Source organism: Pseudophryne corroboree, chromosome 4 (genome assembly GCF_028390025.1).
Source record: "Pseudophryne corroboree isolate aPseCor3 chromosome 4, aPseCor3.hap2, whole genome shotgun sequence".
Classification (NCBI taxonomy): Eukaryota; Metazoa; Chordata; class Amphibia; order Anura; family Myobatrachidae; genus Pseudophryne; species Pseudophryne corroboree.
The window spans coordinates 598,407,361-598,421,786 of NC_086447.1; the positions used below are offsets into that span (position 1 = coordinate 598,407,361).

The 14,426-nt window shown below is 43.4% G+C and overlaps 1 protein-coding gene across 1 annotated transcript in view; it reads left to right on the forward strand.

Moving 5' to 3' along the window:
• LOC134910970 (protein unc-93 homolog A-like) overlaps window positions 1–14,426 on the forward strand; it is a 78,060-nt gene that overhangs the window by 32,086 nt on the left and 31,548 nt on the right. The window contains exons 5-6 of the mRNA XM_063919361.1: window positions 1,358–1,557; window positions 7,517–7,652. Coding sequence (XP_063775431.1) covers window positions 1,358–1,557; window positions 7,517–7,652 — 336 coding nt within the window. The remainder of the gene's footprint in view (window positions 1–1,357; window positions 1,558–7,516; window positions 7,653–14,426) is intronic.

A 14,426-nucleotide genomic window follows, 5' to 3' on the forward strand; every position in this document is an offset into this window, starting at 1 on the left:
GTCTGTCTTTGCCCAGTTTTGTTCTATAATTGTTGTTCTAATTGTAAAGCGCAACGGAATATGCTGCGCTATATAAGAAACTGCTAATAAATAAATAAATAAATAGAATTGCACAGCCACTTCCTTGCGGCTCTGCAATTCCATACAAACATGAATCGGGCCCATACTCCAATAGTAGACAATTTAAGGTACAGTACTTACCATCCCAAATGTAAACCTGGCTAAAATATCATAAAACAACATGTATCATATTAAACTAAACTAGTGCACTGTAAATTGTCCATGTGGCTATGTCTCCCAGCCCACGCACTGTGTATAAGAAGGTACCTTGCTGGAGGAAAGTGGCCACTGTATAAGTTGGTCTGCTGTCTTAGTTGTATGTTTTTGAGACTCCTCGGTCACAGGAGAGTTCCATCAGTGCTATTATCTTCTTCTGCTGTAACTTCAAACTAACGCGTTTCAAAATTTCCCAAGAGTCTTTTCTCTGTTTATCAAAATTGACACACTTGCTGCTGCCCCATAGCACTCTATAGGGACAGTTAGCTTAACTAAATTTGATTTGCTTTTTGTTGCACGGTAATGCCATTTAAGATAGCATTACCATATTCTCATCAATGGGGGACATTGGGGGCAATTCTGAGTTGATCGCAGCAGGAATTTTGTTAGCAGTTGGGCAAAACCATGTGCACTGCAGGGGAGGCAGATATAACATGTGCAGAAAGAGTTAGATTTGGATGGGTTATTTTGTTTCTGTGCAGGGTAAATACTGGCTGCTTTATTTTTACACTGCAAATTAGATTGCAGATTGAACACACCACACCCAAATCTAACTCTCTCTGCACATGTTAAATCTGCCTCCCCAGCAGAACACATGGTTTTGCCTAACTGCTAACAAAATTCCTGCTGCGATCAACTTGGAATTACCCCCAGTGTTAGGTGCAGAGGTGCAGGGTTTTCACCAGGGCTCCAGATTGGTAAATTATTTTTTTATTGCTGTGTAGAGATACAAATTGTTAGTGAGGGCTCACTCTTAATAAATAGAACCTGCTTAAATGGCCTACATCAGCAGCAAACTGTTACTACAAACTATTTTAAAATATTGTTATCTATGAAAAAGTATATATTCAATGCAAATGGTGCAATTACATGTTTATGTTACATAAATAAAAAAAATTGATGTTTGTCCATTATTATTAAATTATCATTTTACCAACCAACTATAACCAATGAAAATATTACAAAGAGTACAGGACAAAAGTTAGTAGAACCATATGCCAGCTGTGATATATATTTACAGTATATATCCATTCATCTAACTTGCTATATTAATGTAAAGTCTGTGTGTTCCCTTTTTAAGGCTGCGGAGTTCTAGCAGTTTTGATGATAATTATATTCTTGGATCAAATAGAAGGAGATAAAGATGAAAAAGCAGCTAAAGCCTGTTCCACACTTCTGTCAGCACTCAAGCATCTCCGTGACAAGAGACAATGTCTGCTCATCCCACTCACTATGTTTAGTGGTTTTGAACAAGGTTTTATTGCTAGTGACTTTACCAAGGTAGGTTTAGAAATAGCATTTACTGTGATTCATCCATAACAATGATTGAGTTATGAGATTATAGATGGTACTGTAGCTAAAGCATGTCGTCAAAAAACGTCATAGGACAGTCATAGTAGGACATACTGTACATGCTAAATTTGACTGGTTTGTGGTTCCTCAGTAGGGTTGCTATATATTTAAAAAATAAAAATCCGGGACACACTGGGGGGCTTAACCAATTCTGGGGGCAGGGGCGGATCCAGAACAAAATGATAGGGGGGGGGGGGGGCACCATGGAAGGGGCAAGTACATTTGTGTGCGGCTTCGGTGCATGTGAGGTGCAGGGTGCAGCGTTTGAGGGGCAGGGGGCAGCGTGTGAGGGGCAGGGGGCAGCGTGTGAGGGGCAGAGGGCAGTGTGTGAGGGGCAGAGGGCAGCGTGTGAGGGGCAGGTTATAGGGGGCAGTGTGTGAGAGGCAGGGTGCAGGGGGCAGCGTGTGAGGAGCAGGGGGCAAGGTGTGAGGGGCAGGGGCTGCGTGTGAGGTGCAGGGGGCAGGAGGCAGCGTGTGAGGGACAGGGTGTGAGAGGCAGGGTGCAGTGTGTGAGGGGCAGTTGGCCCCCAGTAATAATGTCCCCCAGTAGTTTGCCCCCAGTAGATGCCCCCCAGTAGTTAGGTCCTCCAGTAGTTTGCCCCCAGTAGTAATGCCCCCCAGGAGTTTGCCCCCAATAGATGACCCCCTCAGTAGTAATGCCCCCAGTAGATGCCCCAGTAATAATGCCCCCAGTATTAATGCCCCCAGTAGATGCCACCAGTAATAATGTCCCCCGGTAGTTTGCCCCCAGTAGATGCCCCCCAGTAAAAATGTCCCCCAGTAGCTGCCCCCAGTAGTAATGCCCCCCAGGAGTTTGCCCCCAATAGATGACCCCCCAGTAGTAATGCCCCCCAGTAGATGCCCCCCAGTATTAATTCCCCTAGTAGTAATGCCCCTTGTTGATGCCTCCCCCAAGTAATAAGGTCCCCCCCGTAGTTTGCCCCCATTAGATGCCCCTGCTGCACTAAGGAAGAAAAAAAACATCATACTTACCGAGCCCCGTTCCCGCTTCCAGACCGCTGCAGTCCTCCTCCTCTCTGGGCGTCCGTTCCTCAGTCAGCTTTATGAGAGAGACGTCTCCTATAGTGCACGCCGCACAGTGACAGCGCCAGAAGCCGGAGCTCAGTATTGAGCTCCTGCCTCCGGCTCACGGTGAGGAGAGACGGGCGCCCGCTGGTAACACAATCTCAGCGGGCGCCCGTCATCTCCCTGTGCGACGCCGGGGGTCACATAGGGTTGGGGCCACAAATGACAGAGGGGCACGGGTCCGAGTGCCCCCCTCCCCTGGATCCGCCACTGTCTGGGTGCCTGTCCAAATCAAGGGCATGGCCACGCACCCTCCCCCTCAAAAACAGTTTTAAAAATACTATTTTAAAAACATTTAAAAATACAAAAATAATACACACAAAAAAAGGGAAGAGGGTAAAAACTGGAAATATAGTAAATGCATTGGAAAAAACGGAAACCATGTAAAGAGTATTGGAAAAGCCGGTAATCATAGTAAATGTATTGAAAAAGCTGGAAATCGTAGTAAATGTATTGAAAAAGCCAGAAATCATGTAAAGTGTATTGAAAAATCCGGAAATCATGTAAAGTGTATTGAAAAAGCCGGAAATCTTAGTAAAGTGCATTAAAAAAAAAACAGAAATTATAATAAATGTATTGAAAAAGCCAGAAATCATGTAAAATGTATTGAAAAAGCCAGAAATCATAGTAAAATGCATTAAAAAAGCCGGAAACCACTTAAAGTGTATTGGAAAGCCGGAAACCATAGTAAATGCATTGAGCCAAAAACCATGTAAAGTGTATTGAAAAAGCCGGAAATCATAGTAAAGTGTATTAAAAAAGCCGGAAACCATGTAAAGTGTATTGGAAAGCCGGAAACCATAGTAAATGCATTGAAAAAGCCGGAAACCATGTAAAGTGTATTGGAAAAGCCGTAAATCATAGTAAAGTGTATTGGGAAAGCCAGAAATCATAGTAAAGTGCATTAAAAAAGCCGGAACCCACTTAAAGTGTATTGGAAAGCCGGAAACCATAGTAAATGCATTGAGCCGAAAACCATGTAAAGTGTATTGGAAAAGCCATAAATCATAGTAAAGTGTATTGGAAAAGCTGTAAATCATGTAAAGTGTATTTAAAAAGCCGGAAACCGTGTAAAGTGTATTGGAAAGCCGGAAACCATAGTAAATGCATTGAAAAAGCCGGAAACCATGTAAAGTGTATTGGAAAAGCCGTAAATCATGTAAAGTGAATTAAAAAAGACGGAAACTATGTAAAGTGTATTGGAAAAGCCGGAAATCATAGTAAAGTGCATTAAAAAAGCCGGAAACCATGTAAAGTGTATTGGAAAGCCGGAAACCATAGTAAATGCATTGAAAAAAATGGAAACCATGTAAAGTGTATTGGAAAAGCCGTAAATCATAGTAAAGTGTATTGGAAAAGCCAGAAATCTTAGTAAAGTGCACTAAAAAAAGCCGGAAACCACGTAAAGTGTATTGGAAAGCTGGAAACCACAGTAAATGCATTGAGCCGAAAACCATGTAAAGTGTATTGGAAAAGCCGTAAATCATGTAAAGTATATTAAAAAAGCCGGAAACCATGTAAAGTGTATTGGAAAGCCGGAAACCATAGTAAATGCATTGAAAAAGCCAGAAACCATGTAAAGTGTATTGGAAAAGCCGTAAATCATAGTAAAGTGTATTGGAAAAGTCGCAAATCATGTAAAGTGTAATTAAAAAGCAGGAAACCATGTAAACTGTATTGGAAAAGCCGTAAATCATAGTAAAAGCATTGAAAAAGCCGGAAACCATGTAAAGTGTATTGGAAAAGCCGGAATTTATAGTAAAGTGTATTGGAAAAGCCGTAAATCATGTAAAGTGTATTAAAAAAAGCCAGAAATCATAGTAAATAGATTGAAGAAGCCGGAAATCATGTAAAATTAATTTAAAAAGCCGGAAATCATAGTAAACGTATTGAAAATGCCGGAAATCATGTAAAGTGTATTGAAAAACCCAGAAATCATGTAAAGTGTATTAAAAAAAGCCAGAAATCATAGTAAATAGATTGAAGAAGCCGGAAATCATGTAAAATTAATTGAAAAAGCCGGAAATCATAGTAAACGTATTGAAAATGCCGGAAATCATGTAAAGTGTATTGAAAAAGCCAGAAATGATAGTAAAGTGCATTAAAAAAAAACACCGAAATTATAGTAAATCTATTGAAAAAGCCAGAAATCATGTAAAATATATTGAAAAAGCAGGAAATCATAGTAAATGTAGTGAAAAAGGCAAAAATCATAGTAAAGTGCATTATAAAAAGCCGGAAACCATGTAAAGTGTATTGGAAAGCCGTAAATAATAATAAAAGCATTGAAAAAGCCGGAAACCATGTAAAGTGTATTGGAAAAGCTGGAAATCATATTAAAGTGTATTGGAAAAACCAGAAACCGTGTAAAGCGTATAAAAAAAGCCAAAAATCATAGTAAATACATTGAAAAAGCCATAAACCATCTACTGAGATCTGTAGATGAAGGACTATTAGCAGTACCTAGAATCTTCCGTAATTCATCTGGGGGTCGAGCTTTTAGCCATGTGGCTCCAACTCTATGGAACTCTCTTCCCCGTACAGTTCGAGAGGCCCCCACTCTAGTATCCTTCAAAAATGAACTCAAGACTTTCCTGTTTACTCAGCATATCCATAATTGTCCCTTTAATATCTCCATGCTCTATGGCTGGGAAGGGATGCACTAAAGGAAAAATGTGGTAAAACCCACGTTTTCTGTGGTTTTACCACATTTTCAAATGTACTAACCCCTTGCTGCCCGCTTAACAATGCAGAGGGTATCACCAGATTTTTATGATGATACCCTATAGAAGCCTATGGGCATCTTACTGCATCCCGCTGCCGCATCCCCTCGCCCTGCGCCGCTCACGCCGACCCCACCCCACTTTATATGGTTTCCGGCTTTTTCATTGTATTTACTATGTTTCCGGCTTTTTCAATGCATTTACTAAGATTTCCCAGCATTTTGAATGCATTTACTACGATTTCCGGCTTTTTCAATGCATTAAATAGGATTTCTGGCTTATTCAATAAACTTTACACGGTTTCCATCTTTTTCAATGTACTTACTATGATTTCCGGCTTTTCCAATACACTTTACATGGTTTCCGGCTTTTTTAAATGCATTTACTACGATTTACGGCTTTTTCAATACATTTAATATGATTTCTGGCTTTTTCAATACACTTTACATGGTTTCCGGCTTTTTCATTGTATTTAATATGTTTCTGGCTTTTGCCCACACCCAAAAAAAAAGCGCTATTCACCTCAATGAGAAACATAAGCAAAGGAGACCCTGCCCATCAGCACAACACAAACACCCTGTGCCTGTACATTACTCCTCTCCAGTGCTGTTGTGCAGCTGGAATCTCCCCATATTCATCTCCTGTGTGGGGTGACTGGCTGACAGACTAATTATGCCACACACAGTGATGCTAAAGAGAAGTCTACTGCAGGAGTGGGAAAGTAGGGCACCTTTTGTTCTGCAAGCATATGGGGGTTAGGGCAGAGAGTGAGGCATTGCTGCCATGAGAAATTGTGGGGCCCAGGACTGCCACCCTCCCCCCACCCCCCAAATACCACCCCCTTGCTCCCCTCACTGACCTGCCTCCTTCACTGGCCATCATTCCCGGGATGCCTGGTGAAGGATCCGACAGCCGGCACACTGACAGGCAGGCATGGATAGACAGCTCTGTGTCATTTTGAATCTGGCGCTGGCCGTGAGCCAAACAGGAGCCGCCACTGTGGCCACTCCAGATTGGCTGCTGGTCTGTGAGCTCCAATTGGCTCACGGCAGCACCAGATTTAAAATGCCACTCTCTGCCTATGGCTGCCTGCCAGTGCGCTGGCTGTAGCCACTGCCACGCAGTCCCTCACTGTTGATTGCCACCAGGCATGCCCATCTTCAGCCCACACCCCATGGCCGCCCCTCCAGCCTTCCCGTCTAAATCCTGAGACATTTGGGTGGTTTGGGCCCCCAAGACGGACACCTAAAAACTGGTACGTTTCCGGAAAATCTGGAATATATTGCCTGTGACGGTGACCTATATTAGTTATGGACTATTATCTGTAATAATTATTATAGCTTTTCCATTTTTTTTATTCTGTTTGTTTGAGCTGTATTTATGTCCTAAATAAGTAATGATATTAAGTGAGCATTGAGTTTGCCTTAGTTTACATGTCCCAATTTTGGTGGAGTTGTCCCAATTCTTGGACTCAGAAAGGCATCTCATGAGAATGGGGTGTGGTCTATAGGTGGATCAGGACCACATTTATTTAATTTGTGGAGAGTGATTATTCGTTTCAGGTTAATCTTTTTAAAAATATGGATGTTTGCCATTTTACATACTAAGTTTATATTTCCATTAGATATAAAGCCAAAGCCTGATTTTTTGCTAGGTACTGTAAAGATCTGGCCATTTTGTATGACTAAGAAATCTCTGAAACTCCTATTGTTTAAGCCTATCGGTTGCTTTACTGTAGTGGGTATGCTGTGCCAAAATGGAAAGTATGCTGTATGTACTCCACAAATCATCAGAGCAGGTGTTTCAACCAATTGCAAAGGATGTACAAAAGTACCAAAAAACATTGCCCTGATTATACAATCTTCCCTTACAAACATACAATATGGCAGTCCTGAAATTGTATAAATGATAGATTAACCCTTCCTAAAGGATTCAGTTTAAATGATCATATTAGAATACTTTGGCTTTCAGGAAAACAATATGGCAGGTGTTTTTGTCTGTGTTCTCCAAAAAATGAAATTCTGCCTTTAGCAGGAGTTTTCTGTCAATTGCTAATACAATTTTGATTCTGTTCTCTAGTCTTACGTGACCTGTATCCTGGGACTTAAATATGTGGGATTTGTAATAATCTGCTTTGGTGTTACTAATGCATTATGTGCAGTTATCTTTGGAAAACTCACACAATATACTGGAAGGATTCCTTTGTTTTTACTTGGTAAGTAGTATGTCTATTATCATCTAATTTATTTATTTTTTATAAAATCATCTAGTTTGATTTGAAGGACCTCTCTTCTAATATATAGCATGATGAGTCAATCAGTCATCTTCACTTGTATTTAATTAAACTAAAGTAAAAACGTACAGTAAAAGGTTTATTTTTCTGCTTTCTGAAAGCCCAGCTTCACTCAGCCTACTGTCCCTACATATATGCAAGGTTGGTGGGTACCAGGGTAATACTTTCCAAATACAATGAAAGCATGTGTGGCAATTCTTTTGCAAACATGGACTAAGAGACAATGGGGCAGATGTATTAACCTGGAGAAGGCATAAGGAAGTGATAAACCAGTGATATGTGCAAGGTGATAAACGCACCAGCCAATCAGCTCCTAACTGTTACTTTACATATTGGAGCTGATTGGCTGGTTTGTTTATCACCTTTCACATATCACTGGTTTATCACTTCCTTATGCCTTCTCCAGGTTAATACGTATTAAGCCCGGAGAAGTGATAAAGCAGTGATAAAGAAGTGATAAGTGGATGGTGATAACGCACCAGCCAATCAGCTCCTAACTGTCAGTGTTCAAACCCGTAATGATTGGCTGGAGCGTTATCACCTTCTACTTATCACTGCTTTATCACTTTTCCAGGATTAATACATCTGCCCAAATGATTGTTCTTGCTAGCTGGTGCTTATAGATCTACAAATATATAGGCGCCAGTGGATACTTGCAATTGTAGTGCAACTAGAGATGTGTCATTGTACTGTCATTGAATCTGAGAATATAGTGTGCACATGATGTGTCCAAAGTAGCAAGTACAGTAGTTTCGACTGTGTTGGTCAGATCTTGTGCAGAGATTAATATCAATTCGTCTTTTTAGGCAGGAACTGGCTTTGGAGTATTAAGACACATAGGGCAGGATTCAAATGTTCCTAATTCCCTCCCGCCCTCTATCGCGCCCGCCGGCGGTATTCTAATGTTACTGCCAACGGGGGCGACATTTTCATTTCAGTTTGCTACCCCCGGAGGTAGCCAGCTGAAATGTATGTGGAGAGACCATTTGGGTGCCCAAACGGGTCTCTTCATGATCGCGCCCATTACTTTAGTTGGGTTTAGGCACTTGACGCGCCTAAACCAGACTGTAATGAGTGTAATCAGCGTGATAACGGGGCATATTTGCATATCGCTCCTCTATCTCCCATCACTTTAAACGGGAGATAGCGGGTGGATATCATTTCAATCTGGTCCATGGAGTAGCTGTTTCTGATGGGAGTGTCATAGACCAGACTTCCACGCTTGCATTAGATGTTGGGATGCAGCTGGGATTACTGTTTCAGACAGAGCTTTTGCATTCAGCATGGGGCTGGTGCAAGTACAGATACTTATGATTATGGCTGAGGCACAGACACAAAAACACAATTGGTGGTTTGACCGGAACACATGACATCCTACTAACACGCACAAAGATTAACAGAATGAACATATTTTAGTCCATAAATTACCACAGCTAGACACAAATTCGGTTGCAAACACTGCCCTGTATGTGTAAAGATAAAAGTGGTGGGGGCGAAGTGCAGTACCCAAATATCTCATGAATTTGTGTGCCCAATTTCACTTGTCCAATTATAGCCAAGGTTTCATATTCCTCAAAACTGATTGAAAAAGCAGTGACCCTACTTCTCTCCGTTACCTACTTTTATACCATGAAAATATTTCACCACTGAACTCAGGACTGGATTAGCAATGGGGCAGATGGAGCTGGCGCTCCAGGCCTGCAGATAAAAAGAGGAGCATCATCATGTCAGCAAAATGATCAGTCGCCCAGCTGGCCACACGGTCAGCCAAAAATTATTAAATTGTATTTCTAATTTTCTCACAAAATTCTGCAATACTTCTACGTACAGTATTTAGGGAGACATTGGGGCTGATAGTGTAGTGTAGGAGGTGTGCACACCCACACGGAGCTGGCCACGCACACACAGAGCACTGGTCACACCTCCCCCCGGACTCCTATTGGCTGGGGGTGGACTTAGCTGTATAATGGCTTATGCTGGTTCCCAGGTGCCGCAAGATGGCTGGGAATCAGCACTGGGGCTGACGATCCCCGTGGGCGATTGCCAGGCGATAACCACGCCCTGCCCCATCACTCCCCTCCCCGCTCCCAAGGCAATTTGAAAACACACTCCCAGGGTGTGTTTTTAAATTGAAAACTCACCACTGAAGGGATGAATCTGGCACTGACTGAACTGGTTAATATTTTTTTCAAAATTTGTGGCTTTCTTAATGATCAAATTATGTAAATAATAGCTGTTTGAACATGATTCGGTATCATTTAGTTTATGACCTTTGACCAACTCACATGTTATTCTACTTTTCTAAGTCATACAACTTGTCAGCTAATGAGGATATTGCTTCTGTCTGATCATTAATGACTTGTTTGGCGGGGTGCAATTCATCGTCCAAATTGGAGATGCATTGTTCAGATTCATGAAATCTTTGCAAAGGTTGGTTTAACTGAGCCAAATCTGTGGCCATAGACCACAGCAATGTCAGAGGACTTCATTTTCAAGGGTTTGGTAGTTTTTGTAGATTTGTATTTGCATTGATAGGGTGGTTGAGAGCAATCTGAGTCAGACACATGATACAGCAGAGTGTTCTCTAGTTGTAATGTGGGCAAAGAACCGGTTGGATCCATCTGATGTGAAATTAGTTTTTCATTTAAACCAATGGAAAAAAACAGGAGTGAGATGTGTAGATTGAGACTCAATCTGCTAAAAACAAAATTACAGTATTACAGTCTTCTAATATGTAACATACAAAATGGGAGCTAGAGGGTACAAGAGCTATAGGGGTAAATGTATGAAGCAGTGATAAGAGTGGAGAAGTGAGCCAGTGGAGAAGTTGACCATGGTAACCAATCAGCTGCTCTGTATAATTCTATAGTATGCAAATTATAAATGTTAGTTCGATGCTGATTGGTTGCCATGGGCAACTTCTCCACTGGCTCACTTCTCCATTCCTATCACTGCTTCATACATTTACCACCCAGTATGGGTGGCATTTATGCCCATTTAATATCAAGATCAGAAGATTGCAGCAACAGATATGTATAAGATACGCGCAAATATGGTAGCTATGGTCAAATAATCATGTAAAGTAGCAAAATATATTCCCAAGTGTAGTGCTAGCAAAAACCACAAGGTGGTACCACAACATCAGCAATGATGTAATAAAAGGAATCTGCAAATTCAATGTAAGTGGATACAATGAGGCATTTGCATTGAAAAAAAGATATTGCAGTAAACCAAGTAATGCTAGACTGATGTCTTGCAGAGTAGTTGCTGTCATTACAATGAACAAAGATTATACAGGGGTAAATCATGTTAATAAGGGATATGGATTTTAAAAGCACTTTTATATTCTACTAGCTGCTATACCAGGTTCTGCTTAGGGGCCCTTTTTTATAACAGCACTGTCGCGACCATGTGAAGATTTTCTCAAAGGCATTGTGAAATCTCAACAAAAACTACAGGTAAGCAGTGCAGGGGACCATTACCCTTAATGTAGGAAATCATATGGTCCGGAAGCTGTCTGGTTGTGTAGGAATAAAGCGAATGTCATCATGCAACAAAGGTTCACCAGATAAAACCTAGTAACAGAAGTTTCAGGACAGGGAAAAATGTGAGTTTTCCTGATCAAACTATTTTATAATAATAAAATGTATTTGCTAATTTGGTACCAATTGTATCATTAATATGGTTTCTTTAGAATTGGTATCTTACTGAAAATTACTGTCCCTGAGCCTTTTCTTCTAATCCTACTAGCAGTCTGACCTGTGGGTCTCCCCAGTGCCATTGCCCTGTGCGTCTCCCCAGTGCCATTGACCTTTGCGTCTCCCAAGTGCCATCGCCCTGTGCGTCTCCCCAATACCATTGCCCTATGCGTCTCCCCAATGCTGTCGCCCCGTGCAGACCCAGCACTACCTGCTCAGCAAAGGGATGCGAAGCAGGTAGGCGCCAGGTTGGAAAGGCGCTCTCCCTGCTCTGTATCCCTGTGCCCCCTGCTACTACCGGCTGTGTGTGTGTGTGTGTGTGTGTGTGTGTGTGTGTGTGTGTGTGTGTGTGTGTGTGTATCTATGTGCATGTGTGTGTGGACTATGTGCATGTGTGTGTGGGACGGGGGGCATAATTTGTAAAAAAAATGGCACTTCTGAGGGCATTATATATAACTGTCACTACTACAGGGGCTATTATGTATATAACCAGCGCTACTACAGGGGCTATTATGTATATAACCGGCGCTACTACAGGGGCTATTATGCATATAACCGGAGCTACTACAGGGGCTCTTATGCGTATAACCTTCGCTACTACAGGGGCGATTATGCGTATAACCTTCGCTACTACAGGGGCTATCATGCGTATAACTGGCACTACTACAAGGGCTATTATGCGTATAACCGGCGCTACTACAGGGGCTATTATGAGTATAACTGGCACTACTACACTGGCTATTATGCGTATAACCGGTGCTACTACAGGGGCTATTAGGGGGTGGCAGGTATAACATGTGCAGAGAGAGTTAGATTTGAGTGGGTTATTTTGTTTCTGTGCAGGATAAATACTGGCTGCTTTATTTTTCACTGCATTTTAGATTTCAGTTTGAACACACCCCACCCAAATCTCTCTCTGCACATGTTATATCTGCCCCCCCCCCCCCCTGCAGTGCACATTGGGGGTCATTCCGAGTTGTTCGCTCGCTAGCTGCTCTTAGCAGCATTGCACCCGCTAAGCCGCCGCCCTCTGGGAGTGTATCTTCGCTTAGCAGAATTGCGAACGAAAGAGTAGCAGAATTGCGAATAAATAATTCTTAGTTTCTGAGTAGCTCGAGACTTACTCCTACACTGCGATCAGCTCAGCCCCTTTCGTTCCTGGTTTGACGTCACAAACACGCCCTGCGTTAGGCCAGCCACTCCCCCGTTTCTCCTGCCACTCCTGCGTTTTATCCTGGCACGCCTGCGTTTTTCCGCACACTCCCAGAAAACGGTCAGTTTCCGCCCAGAAACACCCACTTCCTGTCAATCACACTCCGATCACTTCAACGATGAAAATTCTTCATTCGGACGTGAGTAAATCTACTAAGTTTTGTGCTAAATTACTTAGCGCATGCGCACTGCGTACCATGCGCATGCGCATTTTTGCCTTAATCGCTCCGTTGCGAAAATCGTCAACGAGCGACCAACTTGGAATGACCCCCATGGTTTTGCCCAACTGCTAACAAATTTGCTGCTTCGATCAACTCTGAATTAGGCACAATCGCCGTCATTCCGAGTTGATCGCACCAAGCAACTTTTTGCTGCTGGTGCGATCAACTATTCTCCGCAACCCTGCTATGCTAAAAAAGTTGCACACAAAACAAGACTAGCCCTAGACCTACTTACCCTGTGCGACGGCTCCAGCGATGCAGGACCCGGCTGTGAAGTCAGACATCCGCCCTCCATTTGCCTGGACACGCCTGCGTTTTTCTTACCACTCCCTGAAAACGGCTGGAAATGGTGAGTTTCCGCCCCGAACGCCTCTCGCCTGTCCATCTTCTTGCGATCGCCGCTGCGATCACATTTGTCTCTGGTGGCGTCGTTGTACGTCGACAGGCAATGCGCGTGCGCAATGCATCCGCCGCACATGCGCATTTCTGACCTGTTCACACTGCAGCGAAGAACCGCTGCGTGCAAATGGGTCAAAATGACCCCCATTATGCGTAGAACCGGCACTACTACAGGAGGTATTATGCGTAGAACTGGCACTACTATAGGGGCTATGATGCGTATAACCGGCGCTATTAAAGGGGTTATTATGTGTATAACCGATGCCACTACTGGGGACATTATGTGTATAAACCGCACTACTATGCGCAGGGTAATGTGAATAAGATTGTGCTACTGTGTGGCGAAATTTTAAATGGGGGTACTATTGTGTGGACACGCCCCTTCCTTGTGAGACCACACCTCTTTTTCACTGCATGCTGCCCCTTTGTAAATTATGGGAGGGTGCAAATTTATAGTTTGCAGGGGGGCGCCGAACACCCTAGCACTGGCCCTGGCCCAGTGTGTCTCCCCAGTGCCATCGCCCAGTGCGTCTCCCCAGTGCCATCGCCTTGTAGTCTTCCAGTGCCATCCCTCTGTGCATCTCCCTATCGCCATCCCCCAGATGCATCTCTCCAGCGCCATCCCCCTGTGTGTCTTTCCAGTGACATCTCCGTGTATCTCTCCAGCACCATCCCCTTGTGTGTCTCTCCAGCGCCATCACCATCTCCTCAGCGGCACCCACTTATGCATCTCCCCAGCACCATCCCCTTGTCTATCTCTCCTGCACCATCCCCGTGTGTCTCTCCAGTGCCATTCCCCGGTGTATTTCTCCAGCACTATCCACCTGTGTCTCCCCAGCGCCTACCACCTGTGCATCTCTGCAGCACCATCAATCTCTGTGTCTCTCCAGCGCCATCCCCCTGTGTCTCTCCAGCACCATACCCGTGTGTCTTTCCATCACCACCCACCTGTCTCTGCTGCGCCATCCACCTGTGTCTCTCCAGCGCCATCCCCCTGTGTCTCTCCAGCACCATACCCATGTGTCTTTCCATCACCACCCACCTATCTGTCTCTGCAGAGCCATCCATCTCTGTCTCTCCAGTGCCATCCCCCTGTATCTCTTCAGTGCCATCCCCGTGTGTCTCTCCAGTGCCATCCCTGTGTCTCTCCAGCACCATTCCCTTGT